The 27340-nt window shown below is 37.6% G+C and overlaps 1 protein-coding gene across 1 annotated transcript in view; it reads right to left on the minus strand.

Moving 5' to 3' along the window:
• The window catches only part of LOC128982891 (cilia- and flagella-associated protein 157-like), a 77261-nt gene that overhangs the window by 32414 nt on the left and 17507 nt on the right, over positions 1-27340 (minus strand). The window contains exon 7 of the mRNA XM_054401947.1: positions 25628-25771. Within this exon, the coding sequence (XP_054257922.1) occupies positions 25628-25771 (144 nt within the window). The remainder of the gene's footprint in view (positions 1-25627; positions 25772-27340) is intronic.

Below are 27340 nucleotides of genomic sequence, written 5' to 3' on the forward strand. Positions count from 1 at the left end.
AGTAAGAGAGTTAAATTGTTTTTCACAATAGTGCACTAGTTTTGATAAGAGGTGAGCTGCACACAATTCCAAGCGGGGTAAAGTTACCTTTTTTAACGGGGCAACACGAGTCTTAGACAATATTTGTTTCACAATGACTGTTTTGTCACTAAGTTCACACCGGAAATACACTACCGCGGCATAACCGCATTCCGATGCATCACAGAAACCGTGAAGCTCGATATCAGAGGAGTGGGCGAGCGGAAATGCTCGGGGGATCTTAATTTGACCGAGGTGGTCTTTAGTGTTACTAGTGAACACATGCCACTTATGTGCGAGATCAGGAGGGAGAGGTTCGTCCCAATCAAGACCTTGAGTCCATAGTAGTTGCATGAAGCATTTTGCTACCATGATTAATGGGGACAAAAATCCACAGGGGTCATATAGTTTGGCAATAAAGCTGAGCACGGAGCGCTTAGTCAGCTTTTCAGACGGGGGGTTGAAAGCGTAACAGAAACAGTCTTCGTCAGGGGACCAATGGAGGCCTAGGATGGAGTACTGGGGAAGCTGAGCGTCTTGCAGGAAACTTGGAGTCTCTAGATGTTCCGAAGGAAATTTTTCTAGAAGAGCAGAGGAGTTGGAGGCCCACTTGCGAAGTTCAAAGCCACCACGATGTAGAAGTTGGATAAGTTGGTCCTGTAGTTCAAGAGCAGCCTCAACAGAGTCAGCACCCGTGATAATGTCGTCCACGTAGGTGTGATGACGTAGAGAGTGAGAAGCCTGAGGGAAGGCATCACCTTCGTCTTCCGCTAACTGCATTAAAGTTTTGATAGCAAGGTAGGGGGAGCTGTTCATGCCGTAGGTGACGGTAGTAAGTTGAAACGTAGAGATTTCCTTTGAAGGGTCGTCACGCCACAGAATCAGTTGCAACTTTTGATCGTCAGGGTGCACTTGTATTTGGCGGTACATTTGCCGAATGTCACATGCAAACACAATTTTATGAGAGTGGAAGTTCAAAATTACGTCACAAATGTCAGTTTGTAATTTACGTCCTGTCAAAAGAATATCGTTAAAGGAGTGACCGGAACTGGTTTTGCTACTGGCGTCAAACACTGTCCTTAAATTGGTCGTGCTAGAGTCCTTCAGCACCCCATGATGAGGTAGAAAGTAGTGTGGGTGTATGTCTTTAACAAAATCTAGTTTTGTCATATGGCCGAGTTTGATATTCAGACATGAACGTCTTATACAAGTGTGAAAAATGGGGTTAAGCTTTAAATTTCTGCTCAAGAGACAACAAGCGCTTTTCAGCAATGGGCCTAGATTGGCCTAGAATGGAAGGGTCCGTCTTGAACGGAAGTTGCACAACATAACGACCTGATTGATCACGAGAGTGTGATTTTTTATAGTATTCATCACAAAGAAGCTCTTCCTGTGACTTAACCTGGAAGTGAGGGGGTTCCTCCTGTTGCCAGAAACGTTGCAGGGAAGAGTGTAGTGAATTATCACTAACAGAGAGAAGAGAGATCGCAAATCCTGACACGGGTTCCGAGTTAGTTGCACAGGGAGCTTTACCCATCAAAATAAAGCCAAGATGAGTACCTATCACATGAGGCATGTGCGTGCCGAGGGAGTAACTTTCATGAGTCCAGAGGAGGGGTAGCAGAGAACTACCTATAAGCACGTCAATGCCACCAGGCAAGTGAAAAGTAGGATCAGCTAGAACATAGGGCTTGATTTTTGTTAGCACTTCCGGTGATATAGGGGTGCGAGGTAAGTCGACGGAAATCTTATCAAGAATATGGAATTGATGGTCAGTGGCTATTACTCGACCTGAGAGAGTTTCAAGATTCAAGTAAGTTGACCCTTTAGTACAGGAAGCCGTTTGAGAAAGACCAGATATTTTGAGTTGAGAAGACTGGCGTTTTATATTCAGGAGATTGGCAGCGCGTTCTGAGAGCAGATCACACATACTGTCAGTATCTAGTAGAGCATGAAACACATGAGAGATACCCTGAGGGGAAGTCAACTTGACCAAGGCAGTGCCGAGTAATACAGTATAATTACCCGAAGTAGTACATGAGTTATTTTGGGCAGAATAATTGCTTACATCCGCGACAGTGGCGGAGATAGAGGCTTGTGAATTAACAAAGTCATTTTTCCATTTCCTGAAAACAAAATCCTGCAACAAGTGACGTCCTTGTCTTATTTGACATTTCTTTGTAGTCACTTGAAAACTCCATAAAATACTCCTCCAGCATTTCTTCAGGAATCACTTAGTTTTTGGACAATTCTTAGCTTCGGTTCAAGCAAATCTGTGTGATGACTATGAAAAACCTCAAACTTCAAGTAACTTATTAGAATAACCCCCCCCCCCCCTAAAAAAGGAGCCAACGTAAAGCTTTCAACAACAAAAGATTCCTGGCAAATCTAACAGAGGACTTTGAGGACTTTTGACAAGTGACTTTGAGTTACTGCGACTCACAATCTTTCAACATTTGCTGGTGTACAAAGAGTTTTGCGGCACCCACCGATTATTTTTTAGGTTTAAGCGTTTATCCTAAATAATTTTACCCAGTTCACCATTGTTTTCCAATCTGGAACAGTGAAGGATGCAATGTGGTCCAAACAATCTCCGGGTTTTTGCACAAGAATCACTATATTAAAAATATGTTTCCACATCAAAATCTCAGTGTTAATAGCCTCAGGCATAATATTTACTAAAATGGCTTAGTTTAATTGATGTTATAAGCACAGCTATTCATTCATTGTTGCTTTACTTATAGTGTGACAACAAAAGAAAATTGGGGAGCTCTCACTGCCTCACCTTGTACATCCATTATATGTTGATAGATGTATACATGACGTGTGCGACATAACAGCTAATAGACGTTGTAAAGATGTCATCAAATAATTGTGTTTTACTTTCAATGACATCTTTACAACGTCTATTAGCTGTTATGACGCACACGTCATATATACATCTATCAACATATAATGGATGTATATACCATGTCTGCGTCTGGATGTTCATTTGACATTTTAACGCAGACATCTAATAGCCACATATATATATACGTAGACACCAGATTAACTTAGTATACTTGATCTAGACTTCAAATCGACGCCGTGTGCTGTCTGAGTATTTATAATATAAAGATAGCAAATTCATTATCACATGAGAATGCTTATTAAAAAAGCTTATTAGTTAATGTTATTTACAAAATAGTATATGAGATGACTCAAGTGGAATATTAAATATTTCAATTTTGAATAGTAAAAATACAGAGTGTTGAAATAAAAGTAAACTGTGTTGTATTAAATCAGAAGAGAAAATAAACATCATTGAATAATAAACATAACAGGTTGCTATGGTGACAATTAGCTTCATTATGTTCATAACATTCTCCCCCACTTAATTTAATACTTTTAATACATCACTGGAGAGCAAAGTCCTTAAGACAGGATGGAACCTTGTGTTGTCTGGAAGGACGAGTTGATTTATTTTCTTTTTGTTTGCCTGGTTCTGTGGTTTGAGGGTCATCTATATATTCTCTTCTCTTAGAGTACCGTCTAGTTCTGTTGGATGTCTAGGTATCCGTCTTGGAACAACAGAACTATCTTGTTCGTTGTGTGTTGTAAAGGTAACTTTTTTCTTGGATACAAGAGTCGAATCAATTGATTAATGTGCCGTTTTAAACTTTGTCCAGAATCCAATTCAACAATGTTATAATATTGACCTAATTTTCTCTTGACTGTCCCAAACTGCCATATGTCTTTATTCACCAGGTGAACTCTTGCCTGAACCTCTCTTCCACTTTAAGAGAGCGGATGCGAGGAGGAGCAATTGATTTTGATGGAAGTTTTCCCTTTGGGTTAGGGAGAAGTGTGTCAAGTCTAATCTGAATCTTCCTAATAAATGCTGGAGTGTTGCCTGATGCCAAAGGTGTTGCTCGATATCAGAACATAATGTTTTGTAGCTTTGGTAATTGGGGTTGGATCATAGGCAGCAGCAATAAGTCTTTCTCTTTAGAGTTTGTATATTTTGTCCCGCCAGGCCATTTGTTGCAGGATGGATAGGAGCAGTAAATTTTTGGATAATCCCATGTTCTTTACAGTAATTGATGAATTCTTCACTTTTTAAGATAGTTGCATTGTCCGAGACCAAGAACGAGGGGTACCCATGGACCGAGAAAATGTTTTCAAGTAGTGCCATTGTTGTTGCTTAGGAAGGAGCATTTCAAAGAATGTGAACTTCTGCTCACTTTGATTTAGCATCTACACACATGAGGAAATAATTTCCATCCAATGGACCGGCATAATCAATATGCACTCTTTCCCAGCTATCATCGGGGCTATCCCACGGATGTACCGGAGCTTTTGGTGGGTTGTGACGAACTTAAGCACAAGCTTCACAGCTTTTCACTAGTCTTTCTATTTCTTTGTCCACACCTTCTGTGGTGTTATTAATTAACCATATGTTTAATGTTTAAAAGATCAGATGAATTGTTTATTTATTATTGTTGTTTACCTTTTGTTTTGAGATGAGTTATTGAAATTACTAGATAAAATACTGTTCCTAAAATGTTGATTTTGATTTGATAAATAGTTTCTTCACATGGTGTCAGGTATAAATAAATATGGGAAGCAGAAATAAAAGAACATCTAAAAGAAATTTGAAGAAAAGGGATTACTTACAAAACGAATTTGATCTTGAATCAAGTGAAGATGAGTCTAGGCCTGGGAATCAGGTTTGTTCGAAGAGCGGTTACAGAGATAAAACCTCAACTGAAGCTTTGAGAGTTACTTCAGTGTCAGGTATGCAAACTCAAATTTCTCCACCTGAAGCTTTTGATTTTCAAAATCCCGCCTTGTGGCCTCGTTGGATGAAAAGGTTTGAGAGGTACAGGATTGCTTCAGAGCTCTGCTATAAGCCTGACAGTCAACAAATAAGTATGCTCTTGTACACTCTAGGCGACTAGGGTGAGGATCTTTTCCGTACCTTTGGTATTTCGGAAGAAAATAATCTTCAGTACGAAGAAGTAGTTAAAAGCTTTAATGATTTCTTAAAAGTCAAATGTAACATTGTGTATGAAGGTGCCAAGTTTCTTTAGAGAAGACAAGGGGCCGATGAAACAGTGGATTCTTTTATAAATGACCTTCATAAATTAGCTGAAACGTGTGAATTCGGAAATTTGAAGGAAGAGTTGCAGGCCCGGTCTGGCCAGGGCGGCTGGTCGGCGATCCCCGAGAGCCTCCGGCTCAAGGGGGCCTCCAAAAGCCAAAAAATCAATTCAAAAAAATTTAGTTATAATAAAAAAATATTTTGTTTAACTGTTTCACAGCGACGTAGTCTTGCAAAAACAATTTTTAATAAACAATACTCTTTTAATTGAATTTTAGTTAGGGGTAGCCCCTAATGACAGTGATAGTCACTCGGTACTAGAGGATAGTCACCGATCTCACTGCAACGCACCGTTCGAATCAGCTCAGTGCCCAGCGCTCCGCGGTAGTGACGAGATATTGCCGGGCCGGCGCGTCTGCGATATGTCTGGTGTCTGGACTCAAGCAGACAGCTTAGGGCTTGTACTAGTATAGTGATGGGACAACCGACTGGAAAAAACTATCGACTAGTCAATTTGTCAATCGGTTGTTTTTAAAACCAGTGTTTTTTTTTTCAGTCGAATGAAAAACCGAGAGAATTCCACTACAACAACAACTGGTGGCGTTCAATCGGTACAGTGATTTCAGTCATTGCAAAGAAAATTATCGAATATAATTTTACTTTAAACATTGGAGTTTTCCCGCTTGATTCCTATTGTTTGTTGTCATTTGCATTAATATTTTGTTACTTTTGTATAAAACGTAATAGAATGACAACATTTACAATTCATTAAAAATTTTTAGTTTATTACATGACTGCAAGATTTAAATTATTCAGTAGGCCTAATGTCTCTAACTCAGTATAACAAATATTCCTATTTATTTGTTGTACCTGGTTTTTAAAACAGATTTTACTACAGGCATTAAAATCTAAATCATCAGTATATAAAACACAGTGTCTTGGCAATTTTATATTTTTTTAAACAACAAAAATAAATGCAATTACATTTTATGTATCATCCCTAAAAACTGTTCCCAATTCCTATCCGTCAGTTTATCTACAACTGATTTTATTCGACCAGTAAGCCTCATCTCAACACCAAAAGGTCGAGTATGGTGTTACGACTAGTTTTAATCACCGACGACTGTTTCCAGTCATTCCTACGTAGTGGGTTATGACGTATTGTTTGAAAGATTACTAACACGTGAATCGTTCAGTTTATAAAATGAAACGTGTGCACCCAAGTGGCGCGAGTAAAATAAAAATGGATAGGAAATATTTCAAAATAAAAACAAATTAAAGTCAAACTGTTTGAACTTATGGTTAGCAGGTTAGCTGGTTTCAGTTCCGATTCTTCTAACAATGAGAAGTCGCAAACAGGCAGGCGGAAATCATCAGAAGTTTTTTGTAAGCCTTACAACGTTTAAATTAAAATACTTTTGATTATTTCTGTTTGTCATTGTTGCTGAAGTACAACTATGGAGTAAAGTGTGTGATAAACATTAAATGTGGTCCATTCATAGATGTATTCAAAATTCAAAAGTGGTACGTGATATGCTTTTTTACCATGTATGGCAAAAACTCCAAAGAACTAGGTTTTGGTCTTATTTTTAAATTGAAGACTTAAATCAATTTTAAGAAATTGGTTGATACCTTGGAATTAAACTTATAAATACAAAGATTTTAACTTAAGGAAATTTAGCAATTATTAATTTAATCAAAATTATCAAAAACTTTTAATCATTTAAAACCACCTTAGGCCCCTTTTATGCAGCAAACATATATGCTAACTAATTGTTGCCGTGAGAGCACCGCATGGTCCTTGTTTTATTTCTGGCTGGGGGCCTCAAATCAACATCTCCAATAGAGCCAGACCGGGCCTGAGGAGTTGATACGTGATTTGAATGTAATTGGAGTCAATGATTCCAAACTTTCAGAGACTCTACAAAATGGACGATTCACTAACTTTAAGCAAGGCTATTACCAAAGTTCGGCAATCCGAGTCTGTTTTCAAACAGCAAAATGTAGTAAGAGATAGAGCTAGCGACATATCAAATACAATTAGCCAAGAGGAAGTAGGAGTCGTTAGCAATAAAGTAGACTCTTTCAGAAACAAGTTAAGATGTAGTAAATGTAACCTATTTCATAAGTATAGGGAGTGCCCGGCATATAAAGTTGAGTGTCTTAGATGTGGTGTCAAGGGACATTTTGCTAGGTGTTGTATAAAAGGACAGAAAACAATACGGGAAGTTGAGGACAAAAAGGAAAATGAAACTTCAAATACTTCTCTAGGTGAAATTCAAGTTAAGAAATATGGCAAAGAATGTCCTGTAGTTGAAATAGAAATCAATGAATGTAAAGTTCTGTTTAAAATGGATACAGGGGCCGATGTATCAGTCATAGGAGAAGATCAGGCTCGATCCCTCGGTCTCCAATTGCAATGTTGCGATCGTGTATTGTATGGACCGGGCAAAAATAGGCTCAACATTCTGGGTGTAGCCAAGGTTCTTCTCAAATACAATGACCAAGTTTTTGCCAGAAGATTTGTACGTGCTAGGTAAACAAAATTCCCCGTTGCTTAGCCGAAATGCATTACTTAGTTTAGGTCTGATAACCTTTAATGTCAATTTGATTGATAAGGATGATGTTGAACAGTTATGCCCAGAGGTGTTCAATGGGATGGGCAGTCTAAACAGTAGTTACAAGATTAAACAACAGGATAATGCTCAGCCTTATGCAGTAATGTCCCCCAGAAGAGTGGCTGTATCTCTATACAAACAGTACGAGAAGAGCTAGATAAAATGATAAAAGAAGGTGTTATTGAAGCTATATCAGAACCAACAGAATGGTGTTCACCCATTGTAGTGGTGCCTCGTGTAGGAGGTAGAATAAGGCTATGTGTAGATTATACAAAATTGAATACTTACGTGCAAAGAGAACATTTACAACTACCATCAGTTGAAGAATCCTTGGCTAAGATTGAAGGAGGCAAATATTTCAGTAAACTGGACGCAGCTAATGGATTTTGGCAAATACCTCTTGATGAAAGTTTATACAAGTTAACAACTTTCATTACTCCATTTGGAAGGTATTATTTCAAAAGGCTACCATTTGGAATTTGTTCTGGCCCAGAGGTGTTCCAAAAGAGGATAAGTCAGATATTAGCAGACATTCTAAAAGTGATTAACCAGGCTGACGACCTATTGGTTGTAGGGAATACAGAAGAGGAACACGACACTAGAGTAAAGCTTGTGATTGAAAGATTGTCAGAAAATGGAGTGACTCTAAATAAAAACAAGTGTTTATTTGGTCTCACAAATGTAACATTCCTTGGGCATTTGATAACTCAAGATGGTATAAGCCCAGATCCAGAAAAGATTAAGGCCATTTCTTCTATGAAGGAACCCACTTGTGTTTCAGAGTTGATACAGTTTTTGGGTATGGTGAACCAGCTAATGAAATTTGTACCAAACCTAGTAGAACTGATAGCGCCTTTACGCTGTCTATTGAAGAAACAAAGTTTGTGGGTATGGGGGAATCCCAGGACAAGGCGTTCAAATTGTTAAAAGATGCAGTGACAAAATCCCCAGTGTTGGCTCCTTACAAAAGTAATGCTGAGATTAGAATTACGGCAGATGCATCTTCATATGGCATTGGGACGGTAATGGAGCAGCTGCACGTTGAGGTTTGGAGATCAGTAGCATATGCATCCAGAAGTTTGACTGATGTTGAAACTCGCTATGCACAAATAGAAAAGGAAGCATTAGGTGTGACTTGAGCATGTGAAAAGTTTTCAATGAATGTTTTGGGAAAGCAATTCCAAGTGTACACAGACCACAAACCATTAGTAGAAATTCTAGGGTCAAAGCCTATTTCAGAGCTTTCGTCTAGGCTTCAAAGATTTAGAATGAGGCTTTTAGTCTTCGATTATAAGGCAATTTATCTACCTGGGAAAGAAAACTTCACGGCAGATTGTTTATCTCGAAGCCCTGGAAACCTCAAAGAAGACTTTGCCAAAGACAGAATCTATGAACTGACTGTAGACGATGCACTATTCATCAGGAGCATTGTAGAAACTTTTCCTTGTTCAGATAAACGACTAGAAGAAATTAAACAAGCTCAAGGTAATGATCCCGAGAGCCGTGAAATCTTATCGTCAATTTTGGAGAATAAATGGCGTAAGAACTCGATATTTTGGAAATATAAAGATGAACTTGTTTTAGAAAATGGCTTGATCGTAAAAGGAAGAAGAATGTTTATACCTAGAAGTTACGGAAGGAAATTTTAAACAAAATTCACGTTGGCCATTTAGGTGTTGTGATATGTCGTTCAAGAGCAAAATAATCCGTCTGGTGGCCGGGCTGTTCGAGAGATGTGAAGTCTGAAGTAGAAAACTGTCAAGTGAACAAAGAGCCTTTGATGCCCACAGAACTTCCAAAAGGTCCTTGGATTTATCTTTCTGCAGATCTATGTATGTGTAATAGGAAGTGGTATTTGGTGGTTCAAGACTATTATTCAAGATTTATTGAGTTAGTTGAACTCAGTGTTCTGTCCTCCAATTTGGTTATAGGAAAGTTAAGGAACATTTTTGCAAGACATGGAATTCCATTTAAGATTTGGACTGATTGTGGAACTCAATTCACATCACAAGAGTTCAAGGATTTTTGCAAAAGAGTACGGGTTTGAAGCAACGACCACTAGTCCGTACTTTCCTCAGGCAAATGGAGGTGCTGAGAACACAGTGTCAATAGCCAAAAGAATTTTGTTGAAAAATAAAGATCCAAATCTAGGGCTTTTAGTTTGCCGGACAACAAAGCTAGAATCGGGACTGTCTCCAGCAGAGTTGCTTTATGGGAGAAAATTGAGGTCAAATCTTCCATCATTGAAAGATTTTGAAAAAGTCAATACTAATGATTTGGCTGGTTTTCGACAAAGCGACAAACGCATAAAAGAGGAATTTTGACAGGAGGAGACGAGCAAGCGAACTAAAAACTCTGGAAGAAGGGGATAAGGTTTGGATTAGAGACCTGAAATGTAACGGAGAAATCTTATCAAAATCAGACATTTATCCCCGATCATATTGGGTAACACTAAATAATGGAAGACGGCTTAGAAGAAATCGATGGCATCTAACACTATTGCCATTAGAAGAAAGAGTGAATATTGAACAGCCTAATACAATCCCTCAGGTACCTGATCAGATAGCCCACGACCCTTCTCGAAGAAGTCAGAGACTCCTAAGAAGACCAAAACGATATGATTAAAAGAAGATGTGTGACAAAGAGATATGTGGTGTTATTCCAGAAAGTATAGCCGCCACTAGTGTCCAACCTCAACCTAATCTAGTTTTTGATAAATGGAGGTATACTAACCAGCAGGAAATAACTAACTAGAATTGTAAAGAACTTTCGGCACTCGCGAAGTAGTGATGCCTATGGAATGACTACAACAATATTAATTAAGATTATTGATACCATTGCACCTCCTCTTGCTACTGTAGTCAACTATTGCTTAGCCACAGGTATTTTTCCCGATGAACTCAAGATCTCCCGGACAGTACCAATCTACAAAAAGGGTGACCCGCAACTTTTAAATAGCTACAGGCCTATATCTATCACTCCCATTCTGAGCAAAGTAGTCGAAACCGAACCGTAATCAAGATCCAACTAACAGACTTTTTTGAACAAAATTTTATTTTCTTAGACAAACAACATGGTTTCAGATCTGGAAGATCTACTTCAATAGCAGTTAAAGATGTGGTGAGCTGCGTCTATGAGGCTTTTGAAGGTGGTGAAGCGGTTGCACTCACCCTGTGCGACCTGAGTAAAGCATTTGACTGTGTTTCTCACAAAATCCTGCTAGATAAACTCCATCATTATGGCATAAGAGGCACAGTCTTTGCTACACTCAGGTCTTACCTTGAGAACAGGCAACAATTTGTCAGAGTGAAGGGAGTTAGCTCTAGTAAAAAGCTAATTGAACATGGTGTCCCACAGGGCTCAGTACTTGGCCCCAGGGCTAGAGATATACAAGGGCTGGCTCACTCCTTTGATGTTAGCGGTCGCCGCCTGATCCTACTTCCCCTCCCCCGCCCCTCCTCAGTGACGTAGCGGAGATACATCGGCGTGAGGCGCGACGGTAGCCTAGCACGGCAGTGCATATGTCGCCCGGCATCTACGCGCATATTAATAATTGTGTTTATAATAATGTAGTTTTATAGTCTGATTTTTAAAGCGGGTTTCGTTAACCCTCCAACTTGCAATGGGCAAACTCTGTAGTGGCAAGGCATTTTTGGCGATTTTGCAGTCATATTTTCGAAAATTCATATAAACTAAGCCAACAGATCAAACCTATGAACTGTATTTATTATTTCCAACTTGAAGTGTTCGTAATGAAATGAAGAATTTGAAAATGGCAACGAAATAAATATTAAAAATATTGTAGAAAATATTGTCAGTAGGTAGAAAAATTGCCGCATGAACCAAAAATGTTTCAAAAGATATACAAATTGTTTGGAATTTATTTCCCTATATGGAAATGTAAAAAGATTCCAATTACCATTCATACAAAGTTATGGTCCAAAACCAATAAAATGACAAGTTTCACGATTTTAAACAACAAATTTCAAATAAAAACCAAATAAATGTATTATCAAGAGATAAAGTAAAAGTAAACATTTTTAGGCAATAATATTGGAGATCAAATGAAGTAAGAATTGTTTATGGGTACTGATCATTTCAATAGATGTTTATGACTTTTAACAAATGTTTATATTTGTCTAGAAAAAACATTTTGTTATTCACACGTATATATTATTTTTAAAACCCCACAAACCAACTATATAAAATGAAAGAAAACTTATCCCCCTACATGAATATGCATAGTTATAAAGGCAAATATACAAAAATAAATATTTTATATTTTTTTCTATAAAATGCTGCTGTGCCTTTTTCATTTGGTGATTAAATCGTTTGTTAATTATGACGAAATGTTTCAAAAACGGGCTAAATGTAATGTCCCAGACCTCAAATTAAGTAAGTATATCCACATAAAACAGTTGATAAACTAAATAAGTACAATTTTTACAACTACTAAATACGATTAAAGTGATAAAGTCAAACCCGCGATATTCATTGTTGGTAAAAAGTCAATGAAGTTCACAAAAACTGGCTAAAAAATAATGTCTCAAGTTTCTAAAAGTAATGTCACATTACAGTCAAGGCACAATAAATAATATCGTAACTAAACATTTAAAACGTATAATAACGATGTAAACTGATAAAGTAAAATCACACCAAAACTCGACTTGTTAGTTATTTGTCAACAGAGATTGAGGTTAGTTAGTCAGACAACTTAATGTATTTTTGCAGCTATATGTTATTTCAATGTATTGAAATATGTAGGGCCTATAATAAAATGTAATTGATTTATTGAAATTCTTTTCCTTCCTGTAAAAGTTACAAAATACTAAGTAGGCCTATAGGTAATGTATTTTTTACAACCTCAATGTATTTTATATAACCTCAATGAATCCTAAAAGGTATGAATAAGTAATAAATAAATACAACTAAGAATCCATACATTAAGATACATTCGAGCAATACGAACACAGATATTACACAGTAACTTTAATGCATTGGATCAATAACTACAGTAATCTTAGCCATCGCTTTACATTCCACTCCCATCCTTAAATATCTACTTAAGTTAATTTTTTACTTATTAAAATTGATGTTATACGTAATCCTATTTGAAAATCAATTACTTTTATAAAACACATTAATACCTAATAAAAAATGTCCAACATACTTAATAAACGCTTAATGTGCGGTAATACCAGCGCTCACACAGGCAAAGATATACGGTGCCGGGAGCCCGAGGTATCGCCGTGACGTCACAGCGGCGGAGCGGTGGGGAGCCACCTGGCATCACTTTTTGAGCTCGCATGGCCTAGCCCTTGTATATCTCTAGCCCTGACTTGGCCCCCTGTTCTTTCTTGTCATGATAAACGACCTTGGAAATGATATTAACTGCCTTTTATTTGCTGATGACACAACAATAATTTATCGCAACAATGACATACAAATGCTGCTCCAGGGTGCTGAAATCGACCTCAGTAAAGCCATTACATGGTTCGAGCGTAACAAACTAAGTCTAAACAAAGACAAGACTCAACAGCTCATCTGCTCCCTCGCGGGAGTTGAATTAGGAAATCAGCCAGAGAAACTGCTTGGATTCTATCTAGACAGCAAGCTCTCTTGGAATGATGGTCGGCGTTGTGTGCAAGAAACTGTCAAGAGTAATCTCCCTGATCAGAAAACTGAAAAATTTGGTCACTTTGCAGTATCTTGTCGTCATCTATCACTCCCTGTTCCATACACACATCTCCTATGGACTGCTTTTGTGGGGGCACTCTGCAGCATGTGAGAGAGTCCTCCTGTACCAGAAGATGGTTTTGAGGATTATAACAGGAGCTGAGTATAGGCAACACTGCAAACCTTTATTTCAAGAGCTTGGCATCCTGACAGTCTATGGGAACTACGTGTTGAGCTCCCTCCTCTACGTAAAAGAGAATTTAGCTGATTTTCAAATAAGAGGGCAGCTTCACGGTCACAATCTGAGAAACAACAACCTGTTCTCTATTCCCAGATGCCGCACTTCTAAAGTGAAGGACAGTTTCCCACTAATGGCTTGTAAGATGTTCAATAGACTGCCTGAGAACATTAAGTACCTGGAGCTGAAACTGTTCAAAAAGAAGTTAAAGTCGTGGTGTTGCCAACAGAGCTTTTATTCCTTGGAGGATTACTTCAAAGCTCAGTTAGTGTTTTAATATTTTTTATGCCGCATGACACTCAAGTTAATTAATAATAATTATATGTTGAAGTATTTTTTATTTGTAAGTTTTACGATATTTTTATCATTACTGACGTGACCTATCCAGAAATAGTCAACGGTCAAGAGGATGGTAATTAATTAACCATATGTTAAATGTTTAAAATATCAGATGAACTGTTTATTTATTATTATTGTTTACCTTTTGTTTAGAGATGAGCTATTGAAATTACTAGATAAAATACTGTTCCTAAAATGTTGATTTTGATTTAATAATCAATAGTTTTTTCACACCTTCCTATATTAAATTGTCAATTATCAAAGTCAAAATAAGAAAAGTCAATTTCAGTACAACATTTCAATAACTCTTTATTTACTATTCTTTAACAATATTAAAACATGTGACATTTAATCTTCACAAATGAGTTATAGCACAAAAGATTAATCAATGAACATAATATATATATATATAAAATTAGTCATTAACATCTTTCCCCCTCCTCAGTTAAAATGGCAATTTTTGTCATCGGACGCCAAAAAGTACCTTTTGGTGTTGTGATGTCAACAACTCTTACTTGTCCATCTCGACCGGGGTACAGGGCAGATATTCTTCCAAGGGGTCAGGTGTTACGTGCATTGTCTTTGTCTACAATTATTGCCAAGTCGTTAACTTCAGGTGGAAATTCCACCTGAAGTTAACGACTCGTGGAATAGTTCTTTTGTGCCATTTGCACCTCCTTGTCAAGCAGGGTAAATACTGTACTCATGAATCCATATTTTCCAAAAGTTGTCCAGTAACTCGAGTAAGTTGCCTTCTGCAAAGTTTGTCTTCATTGATATCTATTTTGAAGGCTTCTCTAAGAAAATGGTTTGGAGTGAGCGGGTCTGGACCGAGTGGGTCAATTGGTACATTAGTCAGTGGTCTTGAATTGTTGATAAATTCTATTCGAACAAGAAAGGTTTGAAGTTCTTCATCCTTAGGATACTGGGAACGCATGACAAATTTTAATGCTGTTTTAACTGATCTGATGAGTCTCTCCTAGCATCCGCCCATATGTGGGGCTCGAGGAGGAATAAAGTTCCATTTGATACCTTGTCTGGATATGCCCCTCTGAATGTGGACATTGTTTAAACAATTATAGCATTCTTGAGCTCTTTGTCACTCCCAACAAAGTTTGTCCCATTGTCCGAGAACATCTCCGATGGACAAGGTCTTCGGCTGATGAAACGTTGGATTGCCATGATACAACTCTCTGTGTTCAAAGAATGTGCAACGTCCAAGTGGACAGCTCTAGTTGTCAAACATGTGAACAAAACTCCCCAACGTTTCTCGTGTCTTCTCCCTACAGTAACTTCTATCGGTCCCAAGTAATCTACTCCAGTGTAGAAGAACGGGTGGCTAGTTCTCCTTACTCTGAATTCTGGTAGAGGCGCCATTTGGGGGGAACAGGCTTCACACAATTCAATCTGCACCTCATGCATTCTTTCTTAATTTTCTTTAGAAGTGGTCGTAGATTTGTTATCCAGAATCTTTCTCTTATCTTGCACCCAACTGTCTTGAGACCTTGATGGAAACATTCATTATGATACATTTGTCCAATCAATCTCGAAGTAAAGTGTCGGCCATCTAATATTATAAAATTTTTCTGATCTTCCGTCAGTTCGGGTGAGTTTGAGGTTCTTGATGACATTCTTAAAATGTTGTTAGAATCCAAATATGGAGAGAATGAATAAATGCGGATTGACTTCGGAATAGGCTTCTTACTCATCAAATGTTTCCTTTCTTCATCAAACTTGTGCAGATTTCAAAAGAATTTCTTCAGCAACTTTCAGTTCTTTAGGTTCCAGCTCAACGATGCTGTTGTAGTCTATCGGTCCAAATCGAAGTTGAGTTTTGTCGTCTGATTTGCACCTCGATTTTAAATTATTGACGTATCTCAAAATCCAAGCAACAATTCTAGTCGGTTTCTCCCATGATGAGAACTTTGAAATGTCAATTATTTTTGCTTCGACATCTGCATGTAAGCCGGTAAACTGGCGTTTGGTTTCATGGTCTTCTTTCACTTGTAGATTCGGTGGTTGTGTGGGCCAGTGTTCACAGTTTAAAGATAGAAATTGGGGACCATAGAGTCATGTGTTTTGAATGTCAGACTTGAACCTTTTCATGCTTCTAGTCGCATAGTCGGCAGGGTTCAATTTTGTCGGGACCCATTTCCAGTCTTCTGCTGAAGAAAGTTCTTGGATTTCTCCAATTATATTAGAGACAAACTGTTTATAGTTTTTTTGGATCTGACTTTATCCAGTGTAGGACTGTTTGAGAATCAGACCAATACGTTTTCTTTTGGATTGAAACGTCCAAATCTTATTCGGCAGCAGAAGCTACTATACATCCTAAAACGGCAGCTTGGAGTTCCAGTCTAGGTATAGTCAGGTTCTTGATGGGTGCCACTTTGGCACGTGACATGATCAATGTCGTTTTGGAAGTGTCTTTGTTCTCCTGATGCAGATGCAGTTGCAGCAAAAGCTTCTTTGCTTGCGTCAACAAATATGTGAAGTTCAACTGAGTCACTGACTCGTGTGTTGAAGTTATTACCTTTGTATTTTGAGTGTTAGAAGACTTTTGACTTCATCCATCCAAGCTTTCCACTTCAGACTAAGTTCAGGTGTCACAACATTATCCAAACCTAGTCCATATATCCTGAACCAGTAGTCTCCCTTTTACTGTGGTAGGGGCAATCAGATCTAGAGGATCGAAAATTGGCATAACTGCTTTAAGAATCTCTCGTTTCGTCGGATACTGAGATTCGAGAAATTCAAGTTTTTCGACGTTGCGATGAAACACAAAGCAGTCGGATTCAGCGTCCCACCATAATCCAAGTTCTCGTTCTGTAGGAAGTCGAGTATCGGGCATCAAGTGTTTGGCTTGGCTGGCTTTCAGGTTTTCAGGAATTTTCTAAAGTACTCGTTTTGAATTAGACATCCAGTTACAAATTTGGAATTCTCCAGCTCTATGTACTTACTTACTTACTGCCGTGGCTCTTGGTACCCAAGGTGGTACTTTGCCTCGCCAACACACTGCCTCCAGATTTTTCTATCCATTGCCTCCTCTTCCCTTCTTCCCAGTCTTCTTAGGTCTTTTCTAACCTGGTCTCGCCATCTCAACCTGGGCCTTCCTGGTCGTCTTCTGACCTCCGGATTGTTCAAAAGGATGTTCTTGACTAAGGAGTCGTCCTCTTTCCTTAGTAAATGGCCAGCCCATCTCATTCTCCTACCTCTCACCTCGGTCACTGTGGCTGGGTCCATATACAACAGAAACAAGTTTTCTAACCTTTGAAAACACACTAAACCATCTAGAAGCACGCAGACATGTATGAACAGTCTTACTTGACTACAGCAAAGCATTTGTCTGGGCCATAATCTCATCCTAAGGAAACTAACAGCCCTAGGAATAGACGGAATGGCCAAAGACTGGGTGGCAAGCTATTTAAAAAAAGTACACAAATTGTCGAAATCCAGCAAAACGCAAATGGAAGAAAATCTGTACATAGGTCCACACAACTTTCGATTAACAGAGGAGTAACCCAGGGCTCAGTCATGGGCCCATTTTTATTCATCCTTTTCACCAATGATTTTCCAGATTTCATTAGGAGTGACAATTGTGAAACAATAATGTACACCGATGACACAACTCTTCTATTTATGCATGACTCACCACAAGAATTACACTCCAACATCTTATCCTTAACAGACAAAGCACTACTGCCTTCAAAATGACCATTAATCCATCTAAAACAACCCAGTTAAATTTCAGCCAAAAACATTAACAAATCCAAAAAATTCCTGAAGTAACCGTTGAAAAAAACTCAAAACTGCTGGGCCTGACAATTGATGAAGACCTCTCCTGGAACGACCACATGTACAACCTGACCAAGAAACTTGCTTCTGGGGTCTAATGTAATAAAGAGGATGAAATGGATAGGAGGTCTGGAAATGGCTAAGACAGCATACTATGCTGTAATAGAATCACATATAAGGTATGGCTTAATATCTTGGGGAGGAACATCGGAAGCAAACCTCAACAAAGTCATGGTACTCCAGAAAAAAGCCGTCAGGGCACTCTCTGGCCTTGAGTCCTTAGACAGCTGCAGGGAAGCATTTAAATCCCTTAAGCTCCTAACAGTGACAGCACTCTACATCCATGAAGTTGTCGTGTACACAAAAAAACTGAACCTTCCCAGAAATGAGAATTTTCATTCCTACCATACCAGAAGAGCAGCCAACTACAGCCTTCCAACTCTCCACCACACTACATAATACAGCAGAAAACCCTCTTATATTGGCCGCAAAATCATCAACTCTCTTCCAAACAACCTCAAGAACGCAACAGGAAACCAACTCAAACAGCAACTCTAGGACTGGCTTGTGGACCAACCGGTGTACTCCCTTAAGGAATTTTTTTGACCAATTATGAACTTTTCAACACAAATAAAATGTAAACTGTTAAACAATCTAGATGTTAAACATTCTGGATTTTTGTGACGCCATTGTATTTCTTGAAGAAATCACAAATAAAGGAAATTGTCTATTGTCTAAAACAGTGATAGTTTTCGTAAAGAAATTAATACAGGGTGAAATTAAAGCAAACATGCGTACTCATCCGATTCCCAACAGATTTTGATAAAAAAAGATACAAAATCATGACAGCCGATCAGATGTCATGTTTAAATATTTACTCCTGTCAAAATAAGTTTCTATCTATTTATCTTTGTAACATCTAGCTATGTAAGCTTGGATTTAATCCTTGGTAACTGTAGTATTTCGGTAGCGTGTAGAGTGGACTGTATTTATAAGATAAGCGGAGTTTGATTCTTCAAATTAGAACACTGAGATACAATTGACAAGTAGTTTTAATAACAATTAAACTTTGAGTGATTTCACAGAACTTTACATTTTTTTTTTTTTTTGTACAAAAGAGAGAGAGGGATCTTCATTCTTGATGTTCATGTTTTCAACTAACAAAATTACTATAAATTAGTTCATTGTTAGTTCTTTTAAAACATTAAAACAGTTAAAAATCATTGCCATCTGTATTTATTTTTAGATGAAAGAAAGCATTATTATAACAAATCACAATTACACTGAATATTGAACATACCCCCGCCCGTGAACCACTAAGAGGGGTTCACCTAATAATGAAGTATTGAGAAAAAATGTATTTTAGAAATGAACATATTTACAATAAACTCTTGGTTAACAGTCTAACTTCTTTCATTACTCATTGATTGGGAGGGGTGAGACTTTAGTTATAGATCTGGAGAGTGTCCGCAGTTGTTGAACACTCTTGAGGGTAGTACTTGTTGTGGAGGAAGATCTCCCATTTTCTGAGTGGTGGTCTTAGGATTGCATTTAAAGCATCGGATGCACTTGTAAACTCTTCTTCGAATAACACTTCGTGGAGATAGGATCCAAAACTTCTGAGATATAACGGCTTGTAAAAACTGAGGTTCAGCATGCAAGTGTTTCAAATGGAAATGATCAACGATGTGATTGGTGACATGGTTAGTTTTGGGCAAGACAATAGGGTGCTTTGCAGCGTAGGATACTTGAGCGTGCTTAAGGCGGCCTCCAACACGAATCAATCCATTTTCGTCTAAGAAGGGGGAGGAGAGCCGCAATATGGGAGGAACAAGGTTTTCCAGCTTTCAATCTAGAAATATCTTCAGAAAAAACTGTTTGTTGAATAATTTTACAGATAGTGATTGTTGCTTTATCAAGCTCGTCAAGCTTTAAACATCCAGATTCTTTAACCTGGTTTGTTAAGTTATTTTTGAAGCGTAGAATGTAAGCGATGACTCGCTGGAGGGTTGACCAAGATGAAAACCTATTAAATAAGTCTGGTTTTTGAGTTGTAACCATTATTGGTAAAGGTTCGGCCTTACGTTCTGGCAATTGCTCACCTTGGAGAGGGGTGAAGTGAGGAATAGGCCATGATTCCTGATCTAGAGATAACCAATCGGGACCGTTCCACCATAAACTGTTGTCTTTCATAGAAATGGGAAGGGTTCCTCTACTGGCAATGTCAGCTGGATTACAATGAGTTGAGACATGTTTCCATATGTAAGTATGAGTAAGTTCCTGAATTTCAGAGACTCGATTTGCAACATAAACTTTTAAGCGGTAGGGTACAGTTTTTATCCATGACAAGACTACAGATGAATCACACCAAGCATGCAATTCGTTGACAAGGTAATCTTGAGAGAGTATAGGGAGTTGCAATAGTTTAGGAGTTTGGACAAAAGATAGGCACCACACAATTCTAGTCTAGGGATGGAGATCTTCTTCTAGCAATAAACACCACAAAAACTACAACTCTGAATTTCAGTAAGAAAAAAGACATAGTCCCTCAATTAGAGGATGTAACAATAGAAAACCACACAAAATTCCTCGGTGTTATCCTTGATAACAAACTAACATGGAAAGAGCACATCAACCACTTAAGCAAAAAAATCAGTACTGGAATATATGTCGTCAGAAGAATAAACTACATAGGCGGACTCTCCGTGGCCAAAACAGCTTACTTCACACTGGTAGAGTCGCATCTTAGATATGGCTTGACAGTGTGGGGAGGAACTTCAACAAAAAATATGAATCGAATTCTTGTCCTTCAAAAGAAAGCCATAAGAGCCCTCGCCAACCTTGTCCCACCACAGACTTGCAGACTAGCATTCGCAAACCTAGGAATCCTCACAGTGGTGTCTCTCTACATACTTGAATCTATAAAGTATGTGAATGAAATAAACCCCCCAAGAAACCGAGACCTGCACCACTACAACACCCGTCATGGCTCCAAATTTGCACTACCAGTTCACCGAACAACTCTTTGGGAGAAAAAAACCTTCCTACACCGGCTGCAAGCTGAGGAACCATCTACCTGACTAGTGACTACCTGAGAGACCTGACTGGCAACAAGCTACAACAGGAGTTGAAGAAGTGGCTAATTGCAAGACCCTTCTACTCAATAAAGGAATTTTATGAAAATTAACATGTACAATTCACTATTGTATTGACACTATTGTAATTCTTGACGAATTAACAAGAATATTGTATTGTATTGTATTCTTAAGGGGAGCAACTCGAGCTTTGGCAATTAACAGATGTACGTTGATTTCTCCGGATGAACTTACACATCGCAAGTAGACACAAGCTCCGTAACCTGTTTCAGACCCATCACAAAATCCATGTAAACTGATATGAACAGCATCAGCTACGGAAACATATCGAGGTAAGCTAAGTTCACTTAAGAAAGGAAGTTGTTGGAGGAACTTAGACCATTTTTCAGTTAGATCCGGAGGTACAGGCGCATCCCATGATAAACCTAGTGCCCATAAAACTTGTATCAACGCTTTTACCCAAAGAGTGACTGGAGTCAACCAACCGTTTGGATCAAATATTCTGCTAACTGTTCCAAGTATACCTCGTTTAGTGGGAGGTGTGTCTGGGATATTCAACTGATAAGAGAAAGTGTCTGAGTTAGGTGACCATTTTATACCTAGTACCTTGAAATAAGGTTTACCTGAGGAGTTGAAATATAGAGGAGTTTCTTTGTAAGAGTCGGGAAGAGTTTCCATGATTTGAGGGCAGTTGCTAGTCCATTTCCTCAGTTCGAAACACCCTTTTAAGAGAAGTTGTTCCACCTCATTTTTTAGTACCAAAGCTTGTTCTATGCTGTTGGCACCTAAAATTAAATCATCAACATATACTTGTTTCTTTAAAGCTTCAGCTGCCAGAGGAAAGTTTGCGCCTTCATCAGTGATAAGTTGGTGAAGTGTCCTTAGTGCCAAGTAGGGTGAACAGTTGAATCCAAACACAACTGTAGCTAAACGGTAAACTGAAAGGGGATCGTCTTTGTCATCTCTCCAATACAACATTTGATAGTTTCTATCATCTGGGTGGATCATTATTTGACGAAACATTTGTTTGATGTCACATGAGAAAACAATAGGGGATTGTCTAAACTTTAACAGAATATCATTAAGATTATTATGTAGTTTTGGCCCCGTATGTAGAATATCGTTAAGGCTGACACCTGATGAGCTGCGTGCGCTTGCATCGTATACTACACGAAGCTTGGTAGTTGAGGAATCTACTTTGACAATAACATGGTGAGGTAAGTAAAATTGTTTATTATCACTGTTTGAAGGAGGGTTAACAGGTTCCATGTGACTAGATGACAATAAATCATGTATGGCTTTACTATACTCTGCTTTAACTTCAGGCTGACTTTCTAATTTTCTTTCAAGTGATAGGAATCTATTACGAGTGCAAAATGATGAGTCACCAAGGGGGGATGATTTTCTTTTATGGGTAGCCTAACAAAGTAGCGTCCATCTGAATCCCTAGAGACCGTGTTTAGAAAGTGATGTTCACAAATTTCTTGTTCAGATGTTACATGAAGTTTGATGGGAGGTTCTTCTAGAGTCCAAAATTTCTGCAGAGAATTGTGCAAATCAATATCTTGAGTACTTAATAAAGAAGAAACATTACCCTTGCATTGAGGGGCTGTTTTGTGAGGGACTACAGCAGGAAGAGTTGTGGCAGAGCCTATGATAAGATATCCAAATACAGAATTCATGGCAGCAGGAAGATCCTTGTTTTATGATGATGCGTTCACCAGTGATTACTTTAGCGAATAGATCAGCACCTATGAGCACATCTATCTTACTAGGCAAATGAAAAGTTGGATCAGCCAGGACCAAATGTTTGAAGTATTCTTTAACATTAACTGGAACTTCTGAGTGTGGGAGGTTTGAGGTTATTCTGTCTAGAATAAGGACTGGGTTGTTATCAGCAATCATTTCTCCGCTAAGAGACCATATGTTAACTTTTGACACACCTTTAGATTTAACTTCTACTGATGATAGGCCATATATCTTGGAATTACTGGAAAATGTCCGTTTAAGCATAAGCAGGTTAGCAATATTTTCTGTTACGCAGCTTACCATAGATGTGGAGTCAATAACGGCTCGGGCTACAACTGTGTTACCGTTATTAGCTTTCAAGTGTACCAATGCAGTAGCTAGCAATAGAGTTGTATTAGGGTTGGAGGAGACAGCTACAAAGGGAAGTTCAGGATGATCATATGTTTTATTCATTTCCTTGGGCGCTGGAGCATTATCTTTAGGCTTTTGGTTAAGCATATCATTAGGCCTATTATTAGTTTGATGTAAGAGGGAGTGATGTTTCAGTTTACAGTGAAAACATGTTTTATTTGACTTACAGTCTTTGACAGAATGAGCGGTACCTAAACAGTTTAAACAGAGGTGGTTTTTCCTCACAAAATTGTATCTTTCCTGTACGGACAAATCTTTAAATTCTGAGCATTGGTAAATGTTGTGATCACTTTTACTACAAAATGTGCATGTGGCGTTTGAGCCTCTGAAAGCTAGTAAAGTAGTGCGGTTTTGGTTTGGTGTAGATTTATGTAGGCCTATGTGGGAGGAGTGAGGGCTGGACCCCTTACTATTTTGAGCGAAACCTACATTGCTTGAAGTAGTTCTGGGGAACTGAGAGTTAGAGAGGTTAGCAGCTTCTAAGTAAGCACATTCATTTTCTAAAAATGTTATTACTTCACCTACGGTTGGTAGGTCTTGAGAATTAGCCCGTAAGCTTTCAAACTTTTTGCAAATGTCTTCGTGTAATTTCCTTAGTAACATGGCTGAGAGCAAGATATTATCCTTGGCTATGTCATGATTGAGTGCAATGAGTGCTTGGGCATTTTCGTTATATTGAGAAATGAACGAGCGAATGTTCTTGAGGGAGGAGTCACTTAGGTTAGGTAAGTTTATTATGTTGTTGAGGTGTATACTTATGATTTTCCTACTGTTTAGATACCGTTTTTGAAGAAGATCCCATGCTACATCATAGTTTTCAGTTGTGATTGGTAAATTCTTTATAAGATTGAAAGGTTCTCCCTGTAGAGTAGAAAACAGATATTAAAATCACTCAACTTTAGATATGTTTTCATTATCATGAACAGATACTTGAAACAGGCTTACATAAGACAACCATTGTTCTGGTGAACCATTGAAAGTTTTGAGAGATAGAGGAGGGAGTTTTAGAGAATGGCTATCTTGGTTTGAGGAAGAGCTACTAGGCCTATGGGGTAGGCTACTTGATGGAGTATTTGGTATCGAGTCAGTGTTTAGAACAGGCCTATTACTTATAGGATCTTGAGAAAGGTGTTTCTTCGTGAGAGTTTGAATTCCTACATAAGTCAGATATAGTATCTTGTAATTGAAAGAGTGTATCTTCTTCATAATCATCGGGAAGCGTGTCACTATTAAATAGTTTCTCAAGGGAGGTTTCAAATTCTGAGTATTTTCTAAGTGTTTCTGAATCTAAAAGTGTTATCTTATTTATTTGTTCTTGGGACAATTCAGGTAATAAATCTAAAGCTTGGATGTTAGTTTTGATTTTGGCTAAACGATTCGCAATTGAGTTTAATTGCCTAGAGAGGGTGACGAATTTCATTTTTGTTGTACAACAAAACAATTATTCTGAGTATTCAGAGAGATAGAGATTAGAGATTGTCATTATTTTCTGCAATACGAGACACAGATAACAGATGGCATTGTTACATTAGCGCTATTAGTGGTTGCTATGAGCATTACAAAATACCAAAAATTGTATAGTTTGATACAACATTGAAATGGCAAATAATAAATTACAAGAAAAACAATATGCGTAAAATATAGAGGAATCAAAGTTTGAATCAAAGTCCTTTAGATATTGACCTTTTAGATCTACAGTAGTCTTGGTAGTCTTTTTACTTCTTAGTGATGAGAAAGGAGTGAGGAGTTCATTTTAAGGTTTCAAGTTGGAGTTGGAGTAGAACTAATTGTGACTTATAGTTACCAAAAGAGCTGAATTTCAGACGATCTGCGGCCGAAGGACCATGTAGTATTTCGATAGCGTGTGTAGTGGACTGTATTTATAAGATAAGCGGAGTTTGATTCTTCAAATTAGAACACTGAGATACAATTGACAAGTAGTTTGAATAACAATTAAACTTTGAGTGATTTCACAGAGCTTTAAAAGATATTAACATTACGAAGAGAGAGAGGGATCTTCATTTCTTCATGTTTTGTTTTCAACTAACAAAATTACTATAAATTAGTTCATTGTTAAATCACATGTTCTTTTAAAACATTAAAACAGTTAAAAATCAATGCCATCTGTATTTATTTTTAGATGAAAGAAAGCATTATTATAACAAATCACAATTACACTGAATATTGAACAGTAACTGTTACTGCAATGAGATAGGTTGTTAGTAACTAGGTAAAAAACATGATGATTTGGTTCTAGAGCGAGTAGTTTGAAGCTTTTGGTAGAAAGGTAGTTAATTTTTCAAATGAAGAATTTCTCCCTTAGTTTGACTGCAGTAGTCCTATATGTCTAATTAGCTTAGTTGATTAGGCTATATAAGAATGTATTTAATCCTTAAACACTGTTACTATATACGAAAAAATAATGTAAAAGGTCATGTTAGCCCATAGTGAAGTCACAACTTCAGCCGGTTCACAATAAAACTCAAAAGTATGTCAGGCGAAGCCGAAGGGCAACAACTAGTATTCATGTGAATGACCTTTTGAGGTTGGCAACTTTATTGCAACAAAGTTCATCAAATTAAGTATATGTTTAAATAAGGAATACCTTGTTCTGAACTGCATTTTTCTTGAGAAGAACTTTGTTCTCTTCTCGCTGAATTTCAGCTTCAATCTTGAACTCCTTTTCTTTACTTTTTAAGTTTTGGTTTTCATCATGAAGAAATTTCCAAGACTCCATAAGTAAGTTTATCTATAAGTTAAAATATTTATTATTATTTAATCCAACACACAATAAGTCCATTTTTCACATCCAGTATTGGTATATTATTTTTAGAGGTATCTCTAAACTCATCTATCTATATATACTAGGTGAAACCCGTCGAAATCGACGGTTACTTTCAAGGTTTACGTTCTAATTCATCTAACTGCAATAAATTGGGTGAAATATACATATTTTGAGCATTTAGTATTGTTTAAAGAGTAATAAGTGTAAAAACAATAATGATATTAATTGCGTTAGTTGCCAAATTTGGTTGATCATTCAATGAATAAAATATTCCCCATACCGTACGACATATGAGTTATTATTAGTATGTTATATGGTATCTCTTCCTTTGGAAGAACCATTAAATAGTATTAAAATCGTATTGGTGGATCTTTTGTAGTTAATGAAATGTAATTTCATATGACTTTATTTCAAAAGAAAATATTTTTTGGGAAGACATATTCTAACTTCAAAGGGAGGTATATCCGTTACAGTGTAAGTTTGATTTTTCCTTCGTCATGTCGCGTCAGTTCATATCGTACTTCTGTGCCAATGAGTGAACCCTCTAGTATAGTTTTGAGAAATTGATTGTGGGGTTACTGTTAAAGCTGGAATTCCTTGACATGGGGGATGTCAGTTAGTTGTCTGAGCCTTATCAATAACATAAAGTTGTCAATATAATCTCTCTATGGAATGTTAGGTGTAGTGGAATACTTGAAGTGAAGTTGGCTTTTATTCTTGAACTGTTAGGGGCCTCCTAGTTCATATGGTCTTGCGGCTTCATTGGCAACAAATAATGCAAATCACTTAGCAAAGGGACATTTCCAAAAAGCAAAAATACTGTAAATTGGCTGTTACATATATAGGTATTGACGTTTACATATTGTTAATCAACGTATCTTATAAAGGATTATGTGATCTAGTTTAAAAGGAATATGACCTTTCTGTCATGATAGTAGCTGCTTAAATAGTATTTTCTCTTTGTACAATATTTTACATCCAAAATGTGGTGTTATTTTCAATAATGTTACTAAACCACTGCGCCAAAGTCCGTAATATAGGCAGGTGCAAATAATTTATCAAGATGGGTTCCATATTAGGCAAGGTTTCTATGTTTGGATTTTATTAGACACGATAAGAGCAGATATTTCTACATAAATATTTGATATGTGTAGAATAATATGATAAAATGTATTCAAAAGTGGTGAAAAAGGCATACACCAACCCGTAAGAAATAATTGTAAGAGTTATTGTGATAAAAGGATTTTCCACTGATTTCGTAATGGAACTTTATATTGCAACACATGACACGATAAAGAAGAAAATCAATTTTAAAATCAGAAATAAAAATAACATTGCAAATACTTATTTGGTAGAGTCATAGACAAATAGAGTGAATAGAATTCAGTAAGGCTAGGATTATACTAGGACGCTAGCGTCCGAGAGGCTGGCGTCCGGGACGCTAGCGTCCCACTTCGAGCCGATAAATTACGTGATTTGTGTTGGGACGCTAGCCTCTCGGACTACTATTTTATCAATGTTTTTTCACTTTTT

Source organism: Macrosteles quadrilineatus, unplaced genomic scaffold, assembly GCF_028750875.1.
Source record: "Macrosteles quadrilineatus isolate MER2022 unplaced genomic scaffold, UCM_ALF_1.0 Scaffold_1__1_contigs__length_201487025, whole genome shotgun sequence".
In the NCBI taxonomy this organism is placed as follows: Eukaryota; Metazoa; Arthropoda; class Insecta; order Hemiptera; family Cicadellidae; genus Macrosteles; species Macrosteles quadrilineatus.